Source organism: Lolium perenne, chromosome 6 (assembly GCF_019359855.2).
Source record: "Lolium perenne isolate Kyuss_39 chromosome 6, Kyuss_2.0, whole genome shotgun sequence".
Classification (NCBI taxonomy): domain Eukaryota; kingdom Viridiplantae; phylum Streptophyta; class Magnoliopsida; order Poales; family Poaceae; genus Lolium; species Lolium perenne.
The window spans coordinates 192,928,391-192,950,324 of NC_067249.2; the positions used below are offsets into that span (position 1 = coordinate 192,928,391).

General features: G+C 45.8%; 1 protein-coding gene and 2 long non-coding RNA genes across 5 annotated transcripts; 2 read left to right on the forward strand and 1 right to left on the reverse strand.

Moving 5' to 3' along the window:
• The first annotated feature begins 3,245 nt into the window (after positions 1 to 3,245).
• Positions 3,246 to 8,491, forward strand: LOC127306580 (uncharacterized). Of its 2 annotated transcripts, XM_051337236.2 has the most exons (3): positions 3,246 to 3,654; positions 6,979 to 7,703; positions 7,809 to 8,491. In XM_051337236.2, the coding sequence occupies exons 2-3, from the start codon at positions 6,992 to 6,994 to the stop codon at positions 8,210 to 8,212; spliced, it is 1,116 nt and encodes a 371-aa protein (XP_051193196.1). In that variant the 5' UTR covers positions 3,246 to 3,654; positions 6,979 to 6,991; the 3' UTR covers positions 8,213 to 8,491. The 2 variants fall into 2 exon arrangements, with proteins under 2 accessions (XP_051193196.1, XP_051193195.1); XM_051337235.2 differs by having other exon boundaries at positions 6,979 to 8,491.
• A 789-nt stretch (positions 8,492 to 9,280) lies between these two features.
• LOC139832874 (uncharacterized) lies at positions 9,281 to 14,195 on the forward strand. 2 transcript variants are annotated; one of them, XR_011747522.1, is made up of 6 exons: positions 9,281 to 11,100; positions 11,180 to 11,245; positions 11,397 to 11,478; positions 11,634 to 11,693; positions 11,816 to 11,868; positions 14,038 to 14,195. It is a non-coding gene; the product is annotated as an uncharacterized lncRNA (long non-coding RNA). The 2 variants fall into 2 exon arrangements; XR_011747523.1 differs by having other exon boundaries at positions 11,637 to 11,693.
• A 4,922-nt stretch (positions 14,196 to 19,117) lies between these two features.
• On the reverse strand, positions 19,118 to 21,705 carry LOC127306578 (uncharacterized). The gene is made up of 2 exons (XR_007854722.1): positions 19,652 to 21,705; positions 19,118 to 19,372 (listed from the first exon to the last, which is right to left on the reverse strand). It is a non-coding gene; the product is annotated as an uncharacterized lncRNA (long non-coding RNA).
• Positions 21,706 to 21,934: the final 229 nt, after the last annotated feature.

Sequence of the window (21,934 nt, forward strand, 5' to 3'; positions counted from 1 at the left end):
TTGTAGATTGCTCCCCCATAAACCACCATGGGAGAGCTTCTTCTTCGGCGCATCTTCACATAACCATGACCACCATGTGGATTGCTCCCCCATAATCCACCATGGGAGAGCTTCTTCTTCGGCGCATCTTCACATATCCATGATCACCATATGGATGGCAAGACTCAAGCAAAGGATCTCTTCGAGATGGCTCATCTTGAACTAGCACTTCATTTCTCCATGGCAAGCTTCAAGCTTATGATCTCTTCGAGTTGGCTCATCTTTAACTTGCACTTCATTTCTTCATTCTTCATCATGTTGATGTCTTGAAGTAACTTGATGGCTCACTTCATCTTCATCTTCAAGACATACTTGACACTTGATATCCTTCATCAATTTCTTCTTATTGCAACCTTGAAGCCAACATATGGTTCAAGAATTGCCTATGGATAACTCCTACAAATATAACTCAATGAAAACATTAGTCCATATGGATTGTCATTAATTACCAAAACCACACATGGGGGCTCCATGCACTTTCATATTCTCTGTTCGGTCTGCATACCGTATGTTGGTGAGCACAAAGAGGAGGCGTACAGCCTGGCTTGAGGGTAAGGCAGCATGCTCTGATCATCAACGAGAAGGAAAGGACTGGACCTCGCTGTGGAAGGTCCAGGTACCGGCCAAGGTTAGAGTGTTCCTCTGGAGGTTGGCTAAACACTCAATTCCGACGGGCGATGTCCGTTTCCACCGCAATATGGCAACAGACAATTCATGCTCGCTGTGTGGGGCGGCAGACTTGTGGCGCCATTCTCTCCTGGAGTGCAACATGAGTCGCAGTGTGTGGGCGCTAGCGCCGGGCACGGTCACGGAGCACATGGAATTGACGTCTGAACCGGAAGCGAAGCAGTGGATTTTTACTATGATTCGCTCCCTGAACCATGAAGAGCTGACGAGATGTTTCCTGACACTCTGGGCCATCTGGTTTGCAAGACGGAAGGCTATCCATGAAAATGTATTCCAGAGTCCACTATCAACTCATATGTTTGTCGAGTCTATGATGAGAGATCTCGAGATGACTGTCACACGATCGACAAAGAAATCTGTTCCAGTACAGAGCGCAGAACCAGCTAGGTGGGTGGCACCACCGCAGGGATATGCGAAGATAAATGTCGACGCAGCAGTGCGGAAACAAGGAGAAGTAGGGGCAATGGCTGCGGTGTGCAGGAGCGAGGATGGGGTTTATCAAGGAGCCTCGGCAGTGGTTATGCAAGGTGTAGTTGATCCTGTAGTCCTTGAAGCGCTGGCCTGTAGGGAGGCGTTGGCTTTGGCTGCTGACTTGCAGCTAACAAGGGTCAAGGTAGCCTGTGATTGCTTGGAGGTCATCAAGAGCATGGAGGGCAGCTATTTAGGCAAATATAGTGTCATCCTCCAGGAGATCAGGAGGAGAGCTGGTGACTTCGCTTCGGTTCTTTTCGTCCACGAGCGGAGGTCTTCAAACACGGAGGCACACGGGCTTGCACGCTCGTCTGTTTATCGCGAGCATGGTCGCCACATCTGGTTGTTAGAGTCCCCAGATGAGTTTTGTATCCCTAAAAATATTATGAGTTAATAAAGTGGCGGCTGCTTATCTCAAAAAAAAAAAAAAAGCCAACCTAACTCTCCAAAATCTCTTTCTATAAATAAATATATAATTTCTCTGTTCATAAATAGATTTCTTACATTTGTCTAAATTTAAATGTATCTATAGTGTACGTAAATTCAAATTTTAAAAATTCTAAACATCTCTTTATGAGGTAGTATAAAAGATTGAAAGTGGGGTGATCTGAGAGATCTTAACTGTATAACAACAACATTCCACGATCAGAAACAAATCCATATTTAGCGCTAAACTATTTAAAGTTTTCTCTTTCTTTACAAGTCTTAAATACAATATATGTAGATTCATCTGATGTATTAAATGATGGAATGGTTTGGAAAATGTAAGATGGAAGGATCAAAAGATGCGTATATCAATCCACAAGCCTACTACTACCAGTTTTTCCGGGACCGCAATTTTCAAATGATTTTCTGCAAGGTGATATGTATTTATTATTATTATTATTATTATTATTATTATTTTCCTTGAGATGATATAAAGCTTATGGTAATGTGTACATTATGAAACTATACTGTTCGAACAACTTGATTTGATTGTAGAAAGTAAAAAAAGGGAACCTATAAATTATGCAGCATCATTAATTAAACTAATGTAGTCGACAATGTACATGTGATTTTCATGTCTAATACAACATGTGTCTGTCTGGATGTTTCTTGAGAGATGAGATGTAATTTTCATGTGTGATACAACAAGCCCCCATAAAAAAGGTGCGATATAACAAACCCCAGACCAAATGTCTCTCGTGAAATGACATCAAGTGAACTCTCATGAGATTACATTTTTTAGAGTAAGCAGTAGGACTCTACTGCGGTCTTTTATTAATGAAAATAGCACTTAGATCAACAATTGACAATGACATAAAACTGGGTGGATCCTCAAACCAAGCATTTGGTTCGGTATTACACGCCTTGGCTAATAAATGAGCAACAGAGTTTGCCTTCTCTAGAACAGTGATTAAAATCTACTTTTGTGAAGAAAGTGGCTTAAATACAAAAATCTTCAACAATTGGTACCGCAACAATCGCCGTAAATACTCCATCCTTCAATATCTTGATCATCTTCTGATTAGATCATTAGCTTATTTTCCCCCAATTAATTTCCACCTTTTTGTGATATGGGACGATAAAGGAAATTTTCTTGCAGCTTCTAATGAACATATTGATTTTGCTCTTGATGCAGCTACTATGAAAGCATTGGTAATCAAACAGGGCCTCTATTGGAAAATCCTATTGAAGGATGTAGCAAATAAAGTATTCCACGGAATTGCAAAATATAAATTATAAATAATGTGTATTTTAGGCTACATAAAAATAACAAAAATGTGGATATGAGTACAGTGGTTTCAAATCTCCAAAAAAAACATCTAGACTCATTTTTGTGTAGCTTAGAGTACAAATCATTTTGAATTAAGATTTTGCATGTTTGTGGATACATTATTAGCTACTTTCAGGATTTTTCTTCACGATTCTTTGAAACTTGTAAACATATTTTTCGCTTTTTTTTAATTACAATAGAGAACAGTGGAGCTCGCGAGCATTTTTTTTTCGAGGGAAGCTCGGGAACAAAAGGACTTTCCGCAACGTTGGCACGTTGCCCCCGTTCTGAACTTTTCCTGGCCCAAACAGCCCAACACCATCTTCTCCCTTTCGCTTCTGGACCTGGCCATGGCGGCGCGCCGTACAACAGCGAGCCCGCGCTGCCGGCGCTCGCCCCTCCTTGCCGCTCCTCCCTCTCCCTCTCTCTAGTTCTCCCTCTTGCATCCCCGCGTTCTCCGTCGCCTAATCCCTGACCGGGCTGCCGCGTCCGCCCTCACTCCCTGCCCGCCCCCCGCCACGACAGTGCCACTGCGCCGGATTCCTGCTCGCGGCTCTCCCCGACGCGTCCGTCCTCCCTGGTCGCTCCCCACAGCTGCAGGGCGGACGACCTCCACGACGTTGGCTGCGCTCTGCCCGGTCGCTGGTCGGCATTCGCGACGGTGTACTCTGCGCTGCTGTCCCGGTCATCCACAGTGCAAAGTGAGTTTCCTCCTTTTATTCCCTTATTTAGCGAAAAGTGTATTTGGCTCATGGGCTCCAGTGCTCCTGCTGTTTAAAAAAATTCGAAAATCATACATATTTGTTTCAAAAAAATCTGAAAATAAATCTACACATAACAAATGACGTAACCTACAAGCGTGTAAAATTTTAATATGAAATTCTTTATATTGTAGACTACATAAAAAAGACAAAATCTGTTGAAATTTGGAGATTTGAAATATGCATACCCAGATCCACACGTTTGTTATTTTTGTGTAGCCCAGAATTTTTTTGTATTTGAAATTGAAATTTTGCACGTTTATGGGATAATTCATTGGCTACACCATGATTTTTTTTCTAATTTTTTTTGAAACACATAAATGTGATTTTTATTTTTTCTAAAATAGCAGGAGCACTGGTGCTCAGGAGCACCAAATCTCTGTCCCTTATTTAGTATAGTTCGTGACGAGTCGCAAAATTTAGAAATTTTCCGTGTTTGTGTGTTAATGAAATGCTGTAAAAAAATGCTGCTGAAATGCTGTAAGCGTGGTGCTGAAATGCTGTCTTGCTGAAATGCTGTCAAAGTGATACTGTAATCATGTTTAAGATGAACTGCTGCTGTTAAGAAGTTGCTGAAATGTATTTAATTGATGCTGAAATGAGAGGATGCGAGAGAGTTGTGTGTGAAGAGATAAGAGCACAATTGTCTTTGTATGTAGGAGTTAGAGCATCTCCACTCGTCCCCCCGACGAGGCCCCCGAGCGACGTTTTTTCCATCCGGACGGCGAAATTCGGCCCAGTCGCGCCCCCGGTTCCTCGTTTTCGTCCGGATTTGGCCCTTAATCCATCCGGCGAGCCCACGCCACCCCCGGCCCCCCGGGGCGCGCTCGGGGACTCCGGACGAAAGATTTTGGCGCGAAACGGCGTGTGGACCCGCGTAGTCGGCGACTGGAAAACCAAATCCTGTCGATTTTCCCTCCAATTTGCTTGCATATCCCCATTCCCTCCAATTTGCTTGCATATCCCCATTCGCTCCCGCCGAAATCCCCCAATCTCCTCGTCTTCCAGCTCCAGTTCCTGGCGGCGTCTTCTCGTCCACCACCACTCTCCTCCTCGTCTTCTCGTCCACCACAATGCCGCCGAAGGCGCCGGCGAGGAAGATGCGGGCGAAGAAGACGAAGCCGCCGGGCATGTCGAACGCCGAGTGGGCGGCGGACGAGCAACGGCGCGACGTGGAAACAAGCGCCAGGGCGGAGAGGGTGAAAAGAGCCGCCGCCAAGAGGTCGGCGGAGGCGGCCCAGGAGGAACAAGCGAGGCTGATCAGCATGGCCTATAGCGGCGGCATGTTCCCCGGCCAATGGCCGACGCAAGGTACAACAAGTTCCCCGTCTTCCTTCTCGCCTTCGCTGTACTCGCCGTCGCCGACTGCCGTGTTCCAAGAGGGCGCCTACGTCCAACCGTCCAAGCCCACACCGTCGCCGCCCGAGGTTGACGTCGGCGGCGGCGGCCTGTTCGAGGGCACCTCGCCGGCCCTGCGACGAGGGCCGCTCACGTTCGGTGCGATGGCGGCGCCGAACGAAGAGGAGATCCACGAGATGATCACCTCCGCACCACCGCCGCCGCTGCGAGCCCGGGGTTCTTCATGACCGCCGCCGCTGCGTGCCCGGGTTCTTCACGCAAGAGGAGACGAGGGCGACGGCACCGTGGCGGCGCGCAACGAGCATCGGGAGGATGTTGCCGACGGAAGCCAAGCCGTCGAAGAAGAAGGCGAGGAAGAAGAAGAGCCAACTCAATCCGCCGCCAACTTTGTCGAAGGGGAAGAAGAAGAGGAAGAAGGACTCGCCGCCCGCCGAACCGCGTATCAAATGGACGCCGAAGGAAGAGGAGTGCCTCGCCGAAGCTTGGATGACCGTGTCCACGAACGGCATAATCGGGGCCAATCGGTCGTTCGACACATATTGGCTTCGAGTGAAGCGAGCGTACGAGGAGCGCAAACTCGTCGATCCCTACTTCAAGAAGACGAACATGAACGTGTTCGGGAGACAAGGCAATGGCCACCCATTGGGGGCTCATGCGAGACGGCGTGCGGCAAATGGCACGGCATACGGGAGGAGTGCGAGAAACGGCCGATCAGCGGCCACGACTGGGAGCAAAAGGTATGCTTCGTCGACCACCGCATCACCGAGGTACATCGTCGTTAGCCGACCCGTATCGCCGTGTTCTTTTTCCCAGCTGCGCCGAGCTTTGGACATGTACACGGACGACACCGGCTGCGGTTTAAGTTCCTCAACGTCTCGCCCGCCTCGAGAAGCTGCGAGAAGTGGAAGGAAGTCCGCACGACCCTCTCGAAGAGCAAGACCGAGCAAGTACAACCCCGACGCTCCGGCGGCAAGCGCGACGGAAGGGCGCCCCGAACTCAGCCGAAGAAGCTCAAAGAGCTCAAAAAGACGGGCAATCCCGCCGACGGGATGCGGCGTCGATCGACAAGTGCGGGCCGACTTGAGGACGCACGCCGACGGGAGGAACGACAAGTTCGACGGCAGGTGGCGGGAGATGCTCGCCAACCAAGGCGTCCGGATCGCCTGTCGAAGACGACGGCGGCGGCGAAGAAGAGGAACACGGACTTGGCGTTCCTCATGGGCGGCGGCGACATGGAACCGATGGACGAGGAGACGAGGAATTGGTACCAGGGCCACCGCAACGACATCCTCCGAGCCACTCCGGCCAGTCCTTCGTCGTCTCCGCCGGCTCCTACCTCGTCTGCCTCACCATCTACCTCGTCGACTGCGGCTGCTTCGACGTCCACTGCCGCTGGTTCATCATCCGCCGCCGCAGCCGCTTCGGCCACGACGTGTGAGGAAACTGGTCCGTCGGACGAAGCCGTGCCGGCCGGGACTGCCGACGAGCCTGTTTCCGTGTAATTTCCCTCCGATCGCCGATCTGTGGCTGATCCTTTTGCTCCTTTTGCCGATCAACTGGCCGTACTTGTAGCGCGGGACGGCGGTTTGTTTGAATTTAAACTCTATCCGCCGAACTCCGGGTGGACGACTGGAAATACGGTACTCCCCACGCCTTAATTTCGTCCAATCCGGAGGTAGTTTCGTCCGGATTTGGGCGTGGGGAGCCCAAACGAGTGGGGATGCTCTTACTCTCAGCTTGTGTCTAGTGCTATTTTGGCATAAAAAACTAGCTTGCAATGATATTTTGGCAAGCTTGGTTTTCGAGTCGTATTTTGGAACTTTAGGTTTTCAATAGCGGTATAGTGGCTGTTCGCTCTTGCAGTTTCCATTATGCTTGTCACTTACAAAGCTGTATCATTTACAGGGAGAACCAAAGCATGGAGGAGGGTTTCAACAAGAAGAGAGCCGTGTTGACGTTGTCGCAAGAACCGGAGGTTGGGGCAATGGCGGCCGCGCCTGTGGGGACTGTACACTGGTCCAAATGGTCCTCGCTCCCAGGCGACCTCGTCCGCCGCATCGCCGACTCCTTCCTGGCCTCTAACGACCTCGACCACTACATGTGCCTCCGCGCCGTCTGCACCTGCTGGCGCTCCGCCACCGATGAACCCAAGGATAACGCCTCCGACCCCCGCTTCCAGCCGCGCCGGTGGATCGTCCTCGACGAGGTCTTCCAGACCGAAGGCAAGCTGCTTCTGTTGAACACCGACACCGGCCGCTTCCTCCACAAAAAGCTTCCACTGCTCCGCGAATACTACGTTGTGGCCACCACTCCCAGCGGCTTCTTCGTCTTGGCGGACAGGAGCCCTCCTCATGCCGCTCGTGTTTTCAACCCTCTCACCGGTGACTTGACCCGTTTCGTGGCGCCCATGCCCCCCGAGGTGGGGGTTGCCGAGGTCATCTGTGACAAAGGCGCGCTCTACCTCCATTTTCTCGGTGACTCAACATGCAAGATTTACATGGCCCTTCCGGGAAATCAAGGTTTCGTCTCTACAGACTGTGGGAAAAAAGTTTACAATATTTTCCGGGATGCTATCCTAGGTGGTGCCTACCCACAACGCATCTCTGGGCCGGCATTGGTTGCTGCGTTTGGTGAGTTGTACGATTATGTGAGTTCTCCTCATGGTGATCCGCTCAAGGTTTTCTCCAACCTTTCTGAAGAAGCTGCAAACAATATCCGGTTCCGTTTTTTTGTAGTGGGTTTGGATGCACAACTTTTTCTGCACATCGAAATACAAGGAAGAACCCCCTTTGTGTTTAAGATGAACAACGGGATTGGTAAGATCGAGCCTGTGGAGAGCATCGGCAGATTTGCCATCTTCATTGGTCACCACGGGTGCCTAGCTGTCGATGCTGATAAGTTCCCAGGCATGGAGGCAAACTGCATCTACTACACTCAAGACTTGGGTTCGTCGGCTCACATCTGCAAGTACAATATTAAAGACAAGAAAGTAGAGAGGCTCTCTGAAGTCGCCGAATTCATGAAGCAAGACAAGAAATTTGTCCTCGTTACTGCCCGTCCATCCACAATCATCCAGCTTCTCTGCAGTTACACAATCAAGTGCAGGGATTCTGAACTAGTCTGGCAACAAACACTATAAGGCACAGGGATTCTCAAATCTCAACTGGCCATGCAACAACTGGTATAAGGCGCCGACCAATCTTGTTCTGAACTGCCCTTTTGCTAAGTAACTCTTCATGTTGCCTGTCTAGTGTGTTGGTTTGTTGGTTTGGTTAGGCCTTGGCATGAAACATTTTGTATTACATCTGGCAGTGACAACCTCTGCATATAGCTCCTGCATTTGGATCGCCTTGCCTCGTTACTTTCATTGGGCTTTGTTAATTTTTGAATCTGCTGTTGGTAAGAAAGAGGTTTAATATTTGCTCACTGGTGGTGGACCTGGTGGTCTGTGGAACTGTTGTATGCTGCCTGGGCTCAGAACATGGTGCGCGTGTGAATATTTCTCGTATTTGTGTAATGATCCTGGGCGTCTATGCTTAACTCGTTTGGTACTACTACCAGCACTTGCATTTTAATCTGTGCCTTGTTGGATTTGTGCGCATTTCTGTAAAACACAATTTGTCCCATCATCTATGCAGAGTACTAGTACTCAGGATGTGCTTTGCATCTCGGCAATGCTGCAACTAATTGTTTTCTACGTGTCCACTTGTCTTGTTTTACTTAGCATTGCAATGTGGTGCTTAATTCATGGCAGTAGTAAATGGCGTCCCATTTTTTTTCTCAGGTTCTGAATTTAGCTCCTGCGTTGGACTGTCAACATAGTACTATGCCTTGTTGTACTACATATTAGCAGTGCAATCTGGTGCCTTGTTAATTTTGTAATGTCATGTAGGGAGAAGAAACAAACAGGTTTTACATTACATTACATTTAGCGTGTCAAGGTGTGGGATCCCATGGGATGTCATTTTATACTATGTAGTTCAAATTTTGATGTTAAAATTTGTACTAAAAAAGTCAAATTATCTGATACTACACTATTAAAAGTGAGAGAGGGTGGTGATCCAATACATCGTGGCCGTCAACAATCTGATCAAATGGTTCACATGAAATTGTCCGCCAGACGGACCATGGACGGATCGTGCTAATCCAGTCCCCTGGAAAAGCATCCATAGCATAACTTCTCCCTTTTTTGTTTCTCAACCGCAGACATGCGCCGCCCACGCTGCTGTGCCCGCGCGAGCACGCCGCCGCCCTTTTCCCTGACGTTAGGTGGCTTGCCTGTGCCCCAGCCCTCAGCTTCAGCCTCCGGCCGCCCATCGGCGTCGCCACACGCCCGCGCCCATCGTCTTCGCACACGCCCGCGCCCATCGGCCCCACCACTCTGCTTCGCGCCTAACCATCACCGTTCACGCGCAACCGTCGCCCGTCCGCCCCATCGTCACCGGCAGCCCGGCCGATTCGCGCGCATACGACCTCATCGACGACGCCATGGATTACTTCCAACACGGCACCGGCAGCCCCGCCCATCCGCGCGCCTACGGCTCATCGAGGACGCCGTCGACTACCCCCCTGCACGCCGTCGACCTCGCCCCGCCTTCGCGCGCCCCTGCATGTCATCGATCCGCAGGTGAACAAGTCTCCGACCGCCAGCAGAGAGACTCTTAGCTCAGTGCTTCTCCGCTTGGGTACAATCAACTCAATTGTTGCTTTCCTAATCCTTTTTCGCGAAAACGCAAAAGACTTGCGTTTCGATGCATTGATAGAAAGAAGGTTTATATGTACATGCCCCCCGTGGGGGGCCAACACTCCGCACTACAACTCAACCCAAGAAAAAGAGACCCTATTCTAGGGGAGAAGAAGGCGAACACCCCGGGCTCCTGCGTCCGCCCATTGCCGCGCTTCAGTCCTGATGTCGTCGAATAAGGATGGCACCGAGGGCTGTGCATTGTCGAAGATCACAACGTTCCGATGCTTCCAGATCCACCACGCCGTGAGCATGATGATCGACGAGGTACCTTTGCGCAGCAGGCGAGGGGTAGTACGCACTGCCTGCGACCACCACTCCGCAAAGTCGCCCTCCGAAGGAGGTCCCGAGGTGGATCGAATCCACGAGAGGACCTCGAACCAGATCGTCTTGGAAAAAGAGCACCCTGTGAGAAGGTGCGTCATGGTCTCCTCAGCCTGGTCGCAGAGTGGGCATCTAGGCTTTCCTAATCCTAAACTAAACTAAATTGCAAATATCTTCAATGTGTGTGTACTCGCTATGGAATTTGGGGATTTTCTCAGGGTCTGACATATCATCAATTAGTGCAGACAATATATCATGGATATATCTTAAATGTGTGTGTGCACGCACTTTTTAATTTGGGGCATATTTCTCACATGCATGACATATCACCAATTACTTGAGACAGTATACCAGGGATAGTTCTTATAAAATCTCCATAGATTCACCCAAAAAATCCAGAGCAACTCACTATGATTCTAGAATGGAGATACATGTTTTAGTTAAAAATCATTTGTAAAGTCCAGTTTTACAGTCATGCTTTTCTGTTCAGATATTACATGAATATTATTCAGAATGTAGTTTATTGCAATTTGTGAGGTTTTCATAAATACAATTTTCCATGGACCTTCTCCACTATGTATAGGCGGTCATGCTTTTGTTTCACACAATTTCATCTTACAAATTTTCTTATACATATACTTAATCGAATATGGATAGTTCTTCGTCACAATCTGTGGGGTTCACTAATTTAAAAACCTCACGAACTCAGCCACAAGTGTGGCTGCAAATACCAGGAGTAGAAATAAACCAACAAGTTGTCGAGGTTGGTATGCCCGGCTGTCCGCTGAGAAAAAAGGCCGAGTACCTAGAGAAGCAGCTTATGGCTTGACGGCAAAAGAATGCTGCAATTGTCTCTGAAAATTTAACTAAACCTCAATCGAGTGGCCAAGGGTATTGTGCCTGTTTGATCGATGAGAACAAGGTGGAATCTGGACCATCCTCACGAAGGGTGTCACCTGGTAAGATGAAAATGGATTCTGTCTACCATTCATATGAAGACACTTGTGGTATCATCAACTGTTTCTCTCGACAATGTAGGTATGTTGCAGATGGGGTCCGGACATTCCTGTATTATTGATCAAGTGTGAACACCAGCTGTACTAGGTACAAAAATCATCCCACAAATTTTTATGCATCACTGCTCAATTTAAAATATTCTTTCCATACTATGACCATCAGCAAAACCTAGGGGCAAACCATTTCAACAGTTGGTATTTACCTCCCTGAACCTGTATTCTCACATGGCCAACTTTAGGTTACATTGTCAAGGGGCGTGTCAAGGTAGACCACTCGGATTTTGGCCAAGGCAAATAAAGACATAGATCCCATGGGGAAAAGTAAGCACATTGTGTACAGATAAAATAGGTTTCTTCTTCCTTCATTCTGGTTATTTATTAATATTAGTTAATGTTCTTTCTGCATATATATTTTCCATATCCTTTTTATACTACTCTTTCTCCTTTTCTGATTTGTGTATGTTTGTGTTATGCAGCAGCTTCAGCAGCTGTGACCAGGTTATGACATAGGAGTTGTCCACATGTCTTGATGACTTGTAAGGTTTCTTACAACCTATCAGAATTCTTGGTTTCCTTCTTTCTCGAGAGTCTTGCTGTTTTTCTTTTTGCTACGTTGTTCCATCAATGAGATGTAAATGACAATAAAATGCAAACATAGGTCTGTGTATTTCGAGGAGCTCCAACTACCTCGCCACCTTGCCACTGTCATAGGTACATCTTTGTCTCCTCTCTTTGATGCTTTCACTATTATAATGCCAGCTCTGATTCTCCAAAGTATGGCTGATTTGTGTATTTAGGAAAACAATTCACAGTTGCCAGAAAGTAGTTAATAAATTGGCTACCTTCTATACTCTGTTCTTAATGTACAAGTACGAGGGCTACTCAAATCATAAGAAGGCGGAGGTGCATACTTAACATTGTTTTTTTGTGTGTACATCAAATAGAGACCGTAGGCTTCTGATGCACTGAAAAAGTTAATCTTTTTTCTTTGAACATAAAGGGCCAGAGGGTCCTGGAATCTGTATTATATCGGCAGGGGTCTTACAACTTCAGGAAGGACAGATAAGAAAAAGGAAATTACAACAGAGTCCCTCAGTTTTACAACAAACACCCCAGTTGAAAACTCGAAAACGCGATCGAGTCCTTGGTCGATGCCGATGATGGTTGACTCTCCGGCGTGGCCGCCGCTGCTTCCACCGGGGACGAAACCACTTGGGGAAGCTGCAGCGATGGACGCCACACCGAGGTCGATGAAGATCCTCACCCGAAGGAGGAAGAAGAAGCTCGTGCCGCGATGGCCGAGCGCAGCAGGGCCACCCTTGTGACCGGAGATAGCCACGGCGAAAAGGCGCCGCCGCTTGGAAGCTGTTGCATGGATCACAGATTCCAAAGATCCACCGGACCACCATCTGCAGACGCTGACGACGATGCTCTCACCCACAACCTCTCCCTCGCCACCAAGGCCGGCCGAGAGGAGGGGAGGAGCAGCACCACAACGGAGAAGATGGTTGCGCTTTATGAGACAGGGGCTCACCAGAAGAGGATGCTCCGGCTCCTTCTTCCATGGAAGCTTGCCGGGGCGCTCTGATGGCAACTGATCTGTGCCGCGCAGATGCGTCAGAGCAGCGGAGGACCCCCACCAGCCAGCAGATCGAGCGGAGTTGTCCCTGCTTCTCTCCCTCTCCTCGCCTCCACAGCCGACCAGAAGGAAGAGAGACAGGAAGACAACAGCGGAGATTGCTGGATGGCCACCCTTGACCTTATTGACGGAGATAGATGCGCCAACGGTGGAAACCAGCAGCTCCGCCCATCGGAGCTCGCCGGAGAAGAACCACCACCAGTTGCACAAGATCTGGTCAAAAGAGATCCGTGCACGTCTCCAGACACTGGCACAACGCCAAACCTACAACTATACACACTAAGAGGACTGGCGCGGCGCCTCAGCCACTCTCCGGCGGCAACGCTGCCGGAGAGGGCATTGGCCCGGCCAGATGCAGTGGAGAAGCCGCTCAGCTACTGTAGCAGGGTGAGAGAGGGAGGGGGGGGGGGGGGGGGGATGAGCTGTTCTGAAAAAGTTAATCTGATACTGCCTATGCTAGGGTGATATCCAGGTCCAGCCATTTTTTTGTATGATTATGTCATAAAGTAATGAGTTCCTTCCGTAGCCATTTTAACCAGCGGGTATATGCTCTATATCTATGCAACCATAAATGATCTTCTGTAACACATGTATACTGCTGATATATACTTTCTATGTTCTTAGATATAAGTTTTGCTTTTCATGCTTGTAGCAGAATGGATATCCTAATTATCTAAATATATGTAACTTCAAAATTTCCCATTTAAGATTTAAGATTTTATTCCTGCTAATTGTTAATAATCTACATTTCAAATTTTCTCTGTCCCAGTGTTTGAGCTCACTTTCAATACAGTTTTGAGTTTCAGATTTTTTGTTGATTTTCATTAGGGATAGCTCCTGGGACTAAACATAGTCCATACAACTTTTTTTTACTTACCCGTGTCATTGAGAGCTACCGCTGCCAGGCTCAGCAAGCTCTCGATCGGAAGACTCATGGCTAATTAGCTATGTGTATTGTGTGTTGCATACCGTCCTTACATGGTTGGGCATGAGCCACATTCAAAATTGCTCTTTAAAAAAATCCGCTAAAAAATAAGATTCATAATGAAATCTTTTTATTGTAGATTGTAATACGTGCGTGGCACGTGCACCTTTACTTAACATGTAATGCCCTATATATGTAAGAAGGCTATATCATATAAGCTATTTCAATTTTCCAATCTGCTTTGAATTCACAACCATGGTTTACTAAGATGATAGATAAATAGTGTCACTGACTTAGTTTTGTCAATATGTTTCAGGTTATGTATTATGAAGACGAGTTTACTCGGAGCCCTCCTCCTAAGTTATGATTTGGCATGACATGTTTCTTGTTTCCTGCACTTCCTCTAGCATTTGGAGATATGTGCACGTTGAAATATTGAGGAATTTGGGAATTGGCCAAGTCAAACAACTCAAATTTTCTCTGTCCCAGGGTTTGAGCTCACTTTCAATACAGTTTTGAGTTACAGAATTTTTGTTGATTTTCATTAGGATAGCTCCTGGGACTAAACATAGTCCATAGAACTTTTCTTTTTTACTTACCCGTGTCATTGAGAGCTACCACTGCCCGGGCTCAGCAAGCTCTCGATCGGAAGACTCATGGCCAATTAGCTATGTGTATTGTGTGTTGCATACCGTCCTTACATGGTTGGGCATGAGTCACATTCAAAATTTGCTCTTTAAAAAAATCCGCTAAAAAATAAGATTCATAATGAAATCTTTTTATTGTAGATTGTATTACGTGCGTGGCACGTGCACCTTTACTAGTACTACAAGTGGGACAAAAGTGGGATCCCACCTGACACCCTTAATTACATTTGCTTATTGGTGGTCAGTGGAACTTCTGTTCAAGGCTCAGAACAGGGTTTGCAAGTTTTTTTTTTCTTCTAATGCTCCCTGGCATCTACCCTTGTACTAGCTGCACTTGTAACTTGTTCCTTGTATTTCCGCGTGATTCTCTGTTAAGTACTGAATATACGGTTTGCAGCTCGTCGTTGCTGAGAAGAAAACCTGAGACGCTGTCTGCATATAAATATGCGAGACAGAGTTGGTCCTGCTGTTTCTGAAGGGAATTTGTTGAATCTCTATGTATATTTTCCGAACATGCGTTTGCTCTTCACAGTTACTGAATTTTGTTTAAATCATACGTATGAATTGATTTGATGATATACTATGAAACAAGAGGTTGAAATTTCCTTGTAGCGCTGCGACGGTAAGCAGAGAACAATAGCTGAAGCTAACATAGATCAGTGGGTGAGCTTGTACATGCATATCACTAGTGGAAAACAGGGCTTTCATGAGAGCCTTTTGTCGCGGGCGCGACTGCATCCGCGACAAATGGCGTGGCCACGTTGCCCCAAAACCATTTGGAGCGAGCCGGGCCTTTTGTCGCGGGCCGGGGTCTGAGCTCTGGCGCCTCCTGCCGGCACCCCTTTTGTCGCGGGTCGTAATACGGCCCGCGACAAAAGGGCCATGCCTATATATACACGCAGCCAGCCCCCCCCCCCCCCCCCCCCCACCTCCCTACATTTTTTTCCTTGGTGGTCAAAGGTGGAGGTGTATGCTACCTCATTTTTTCTTCATGTGCACAAGAGGTGTTTGATGGAATGCTTGTGAGGGATGCCACTTGATTTTATTTGATAAAATTTCTCCTCTTTTTGATCCTAAAAGGTTAGCAACTATTTTCTCGTATATACATAGTCCGTACAAAACTAATTTTAGCAAGGTGATTGCATCTGATACATAATTGTACTTATGATGCAGATGAGTCATCCATGGATGTACGGTAACCGATGTGCTCCCGCTTTCAGAGAGGGCGTGAATTCTTTCCTGCTTGTGGCCGAGGCCAACAAGTCGAAGCAAGGTTTTATGTGCTGTCCATGTCTGAAATGTAAGAACGAGAAGGATTACTCTTGCTCAAGAGACATTAAGAGCCACCTGCTTCGGTTTGGATTCATGTCCAGCTATAATGTTTGGACCAAGCACGGAGAAGAAGGGGTTATGATGGAAGACGGCGAAGAAGAAGAAGATAATGATGACAGTACCGATCTATGTTCTCTGAATGCGATGATACCGCAATGGAAGACAATGAAGAAGGAGGTGAAGAACAGGCAGCAGATGATCCTGTTGATGATCTTCGTCGGGCCATTTCTGATTGAAGAAGAGACTGTGGCACGGATAAGGAGAGGTTGCAGTTCGACAAGATGTTAGAGGACCACCACAAATTGTTATACCCAGGTTGTGAAGATGGGCAGAGAAAGCTGGGTAGCATATTGAAATTGCTGAAATGGAAGGCAAAGGTCGGTGTGACTGACTCGGGATTTGAAAAATTGATGATAATATTAAAGAAGTTGTTTCCAAGAAATAACGAATTGCCCGTCAGTACATATGAAGCAAAGAAGCTTGTCTGCCCTCTAGGATTAGATGTGCAGAAGATACATGCATGCATTAATGACTGTATCCTCTACCGCGGTGAGAAGTACGAGAATTTGAATAAATGCCCGTTATGCGGTGCATTGCGGTATAAGATCAGAAAAGATGACCCAGATGATGTTGAGGGCGAGCCACCCAGGAAGAGGGTTCCTGCGAAGGTGATGTGGTATGCTCCCATAATACCACGGTTGAAACGTTTGTTCAGAAACAAAGATCATGCCAAGTTGTTGCGATGGCACATGGAAGAACGTAAGAAAGACGCGATGTTGAGGCACCCTGCTGATGGTCGGTAGTGGAGAAACATCGGGAGAGAGTTCCCGGATTTTGCAGGTGAGGCAAGGAACTTATACTTTGGTCTAAGTACAGATGGCATGAATCCTTTTGGGGAGCAGAGCTGCAGTCACAGCACCTGGCTCGTGAATCTATGTATTTACAACCTTCCTCCTTGGTTGTGCATGAAGCGGAAATTCATTATGATGCCAGTGCTTATCCAAGGCCCAAAGCAACCGGGCAACGACATTGATGCGTACCTAAGGCCATTAATGGATGAACTTTTGGAGTTGTGGGCCAAACCAGGTGTACGTGTGTGGGATGAGCACACCGAGCAAGAATTTGACCTACGAGCGTTGCTATTCGTAACCATCAATGATTGGCCTGCTCTTAGTAACATTTCAGGACAGACGAACAAATGATACAATGCATGCACATACTGAGACTGAAAGTAAATATTTGGGAAAAAACAGAAAAGTTGTGTACCCGTTCAATCGTCGTTTCCTTCCGCGCAAGCATCCCTTAAGGAAAAAAGGCAAGCATTTCGATGGCGAGGCAGACCGCCGTCCGAAGCCTGTCCCCCGTAGTGGTGCTGATATATTTGACATGGTCAAGGATTTAAATGTTATCTTTGGAAAGGGTCCAGGCAGTCGACCTGTTCCGAAAGACGCTGACGGACACGCGCCCATGTGGAAGAAGAAATCTGTTTTTTGGGAGCTAGAATATTGGAAAGTCCTGGAAGTCCGCTTTGCAAGCGACGTGATGCACCTGACCAAGAATCTTTGTGTGAATATTCTAGGTTTTCTGGGCATGTACGGGAAGACAAAAGATACACCAGAAGCACGGGAGGACCATGAACGTCATAAAGGACGAAACGGCAATCATCCAGGGCAGTTTGTAGGGCCTGCCAGCTACGCTCTTACCAAACAAGAGAAGGAGATCTTTTTTGAAGCCCTATTCAGTATCAAGGTTCCGTCTGGTTTCTCGTCGAATATAAAGGGAATAGTAAATATGAAGGAGAAAAAATTTCAGAACCTGAAGTCCCATGACTGCCACGTGCTTATGACACAATTGCTTCCGGTTGCATTGAGGGGACTTGTACCAGAAAATGTTCGACTAGCCATTGTGAAGATATGTGCATTCCTCAACGCAATTTCTCAGAAGGTAATGGATCCAGAAACTTTGTCAAGATTACAGGAAGATGTGGTCGAATGTCTAATCAGCTTCGAGTTGTTGTTCCCACCATCCTTCTTCAATATTATGACGCACCTCCTCGTTCACCTAGTTGAAGAGATTAGAATTCTCGGTCATGTATTTCTACACAATATGTCCCCTTCGCGAGGTTCATGGGAGTCTTAAAGAAATACTAGACCATGATAGCGCGCGTTTGCCGCGCCCGTCCAATTTGAAAATAGAATGATAGAAAATTACGTTAATATAGCGAGACACAAAACCTAGAACTTAAGTTTCTAGTTCCTCAACGTATATAAACTCTGGTTAAAAGATTGAATGGCTCAAATTGAAATATACACCACATACCAGGTAGTGAAGTATATAGAAACATGGAGAACTTTTCCTAAAAACATTCTTGTTGGAGGCGATTATACCACGCATCGGTAATTCCAAATGAGGTGTGAAATGTGACTAAATAGTACAAAGAGACTCATCAGGTATGTTTCCGCGTTGCTTGATGATATTTTCCAGTCTTACCTTAAAATTGGAAATATTATCTTACTTTACACATTTTTTTTTTACTCAAATGGCTATACATGAGCACAAACAGGTCGTAGCCAACGAATAAAAAAAGCAGTGCTAATTGATGATAGGTCAAAAGGATGCATGTTTATAAGATTGCTATACCATCCAAGACACTCATCAGTACTACTTGAAGCTCATTTTTGTCAAGCTACCACATAATTAGTGCTAACATACTCTAGTTGCTACCATTAAGTACAAGGCCCGCATCCATTTAGAAGTTCCCAATTTGACACACTAGCATCACCAAGCAACAATAGTGGGGTAGGGTCAATCTGTATATTTTGTTGGGCCTTAAATATGAAGGTATTGTAGCTACAATCAAAATTATACGTAGCAGGTAAGGAGACTAAGGCAGGGAACCATCAGATTTGTTGGACCTTAGTTCTAGTCACAATAAAAAAGATCCTACAAATGCATGTTCGTACAGAAGAAATATATATAATTACACAAATTATCTGGTTACATGTAACCAACGAACATATAGGAGTAAGCTAGAAAAAAATGCGATCAAAATTAATCATGTGAGCCCACTGGTTAAACTTCATCTCAGGTTGTCCGAATTACAGTTCATGGGAAATTTAATGTTGATACTACTATGCCACATAGACAAATCTAACCAAATTGAAATGAATATTAGAGTTGTACATAATGCCATTTAATTATAAGCTATCTTTGCAACGGAAACCAAAAATGGAGATAGCTACATGGATCCTGTTATTTTTTCAAGATTCGAAAATGGCATTTAAAGTTAAAAAAAAAACTGAAAAATCTTAGGTACAGTAAATTGTGTATTCTATGAGTCTGCAAAATCTGAAGGTGAAATACCTAACTAATATTCTAGGCTACACAAAAGTTACAAAACCTGGCAAACTTTGGAGATTTGAGAAGTTGTACTGTTCACTATCTTAGATCAACAATTCTGTCATTTTGCACAACCCAGAATACAAGCTGTTTCACACTGATTTTCTGCACAATTGCAGAATAAATCATTACCCAGATGTACAATTTTTCAGATATTTTGGAACTTTGAAATACCGTATCGAATTTTTCATAAAAATGGGTTACATATTGCCCGAGGTCCAAAAGTCTGCACTCATCTTTGCAAGCTTATTTCCGAAACAGAATACTGGAAGGCTGCAAAGAATAATAAAAGTGTCCATTAGATACCATAATTCAGAATTGCACAACGGAGCATGAGATTGTAAGTGAAAAAATGATGTTACAAGTTACAACTGTTGGAAACTATTGAAAAAAGTATTCACATGTACATATATGTTCCTTTGTGTACATGTAAATTTTCATGGAAAGGAAAATTTTTGCAGCCTTTGTTAAACAAACAACTTTGGTTCTTAAAAATTGCTGACAATGTACACGAACGCAAACAACTTGTTAATATACTGATAAATATTAAACCTTTCTGCCAATGTTATTTTCCACCAGGGAGTATGTCCTTCTCAAAGACTACCGTCCCTAGACTCTTCTTCGGCCACAACTCGTAAAACTTAGAGAACACAAAAATATTAGAAAACCAAAGCCACAAAAAGGTGCTCGCAATTAAGAGCATAGCAAACTGCATCAATACAATGAAAATGAATCAACTTAAGGAACATATCGATTTAGAGTATTTGAGCAAATACCGTATATGCCACCAATTCCATGACAAAATGGGCTCAGATAGTAAAAGACAATGAACATTGAACATACTTTCTCATTGGATAATTACTCCACTATCCATGAGAATAAGAGGAATCTGGTTAAAGTGTGTAACCTCCAATGTGGACTAATGTTCATTATATGTGTTTAACAGGAATAAAGACAGAATTTTAAACAGGAGGCTAAATTAATAGGAAAGAAATATTTAATGTACCTCATGTTTTAATAAATAAATCGAAAAGGGAGAACGACTGTGTTGTTTCTAAGGCTACCTTCCCGGTGACTTCATATAAAAGGTATGCTATCATTTCACTTCAGGCCAAGATTTCAAAATGAGCTAGAACAACAACAGTACAAAGATGAGAATATCAGATATAAGTCAAAAGTGTGTGTCTAATGCACACATGTAATATTCCTAATACAAATGGTAAAAGTTGTGGCAGTAACATAATGACAAAAGTATGCTAATATCTTGTCGACTAAGTTACATATGTAATATTTCTATTACATATGTGAAAAAAGGTAATGACCAAAATATTCTACAGATTTTGCAGAACAAAGTTAAACACATAACTTGGAAGGATTCTTTGAAGATCGATAGAGAGAGGTGTGAGTGTGACAACACATTAAACATTTCTCTTAACAATGTACAAAATTGAATACGACCAAACCTTGAATTGCTGCTGGAAGTAACTGAAGCCCTCTTCTTGCATGATTTGGATTAATCATGGTTTCTAGAAGATTTATTTTGCTTTGGGTTTCATCTGTAGTCATTGGTCAAAGATGACACTGATATTTTGCTGCATAGGAAAATTAGGTTGCTAAAACTGATTTAATTAATCAGATTGTCATCTACCTTTGTAGGTGCAGGTTCTTGTTTTGGTGCCTCACATCTGCAGAAATGCATCACACACTTGCGCTCCATAACTGAAGCCGCACGTTGAACTGCTAAATTATTCATGGGCGGCAAAGCATCATTAGCATCCAAATTTAGCCCTGAGAAGGAATCTTTAGCACTAAAAAACTCGTTGGGCAAACTCACTTACACCACCTCACACAGGAAAATATAAATTGTATAGCAAAACAGCGTGTTATATCAAAACCAAACAATCACGTTCTAATAACTGGGCTAGCTAACTCGAGGTTTTGTTGAAGAATTCGGTAGACCTTGGCATCGGTACATGTCTCAGCCGAAGCTAATGGTTTAATTAACATAGCTAGAGCAAACACTATCCTACACACAAATATTCTCGTTCGTTATGGGTTCCTACCATGTGGAACCAAGAGTGCTCGTGCCAGAGCGTCCTCCCGCAGCTGCGACTGTGGTGCTGAGCATTAAATTCGTCGGAGACAGAGGCATGGTGTTCCCGTTGATCCGAAATGATGTACGATTGGATTCCCAACAACCAAAAGAAGAAGCATAAACACAAATGGGGGAGGAGAGGATTCGTACTCAGCGACAGAAGGTTGAGAATGTGCAGCTCTCTGACTCATTGAACGGCGACGACATCTCCTGGCGGCTCTGGCCATCCATATGAATCGGATCGAGGGGTGCGCGGTAACGGTAGGGGGAAAAACATAGCTGGCATTGGGAAGCTGACTCTTCAGCAGTGGTCGCCGCTGCTCGAATTAGCATGCGGCCATGCACTAGGGAAAATTTTCTCCCGCATACTACTTCCAATATTCCCCTTCACATCTTCCTTCCGCTCATTCGCCGCACACCCAGGCTGAGATCAGGAGGGGATTGCGTAGAAGTGTAGAACGGCGTGGTCGTGGCGGCGGGTGGGGGGCATGGAGGACAGGAGAGAAGCGGATGCATGGATTGCACGGGACGGTTCTCCTGTACATACTTGTTGGGCCTATGGAATGGGTTCCACTGTTGGTCGGCCCAATCAACGAGAGCACGTCCAGCTCGGCCTGCGGAGTAGCAGCCCTAAAACGTTTAGGCGGCCCATTTGACGCAAATCGACGATCCGAGGCAGTTTCAGCGTCCTTCGGCGAGATGAGAAAATCAGGACCGTCGAACTACACAATCGGACGGTG

What these genes read in the sequence shown, in the direction of transcription:
- LOC127306580 (XM_051337235.2), top strand. Translation starts at nt 6,992, where the DNA reads ATGGAGGAGGGTTTCAACAAGAAGAGAGCCGTGTTGACGTTGTCGCAA.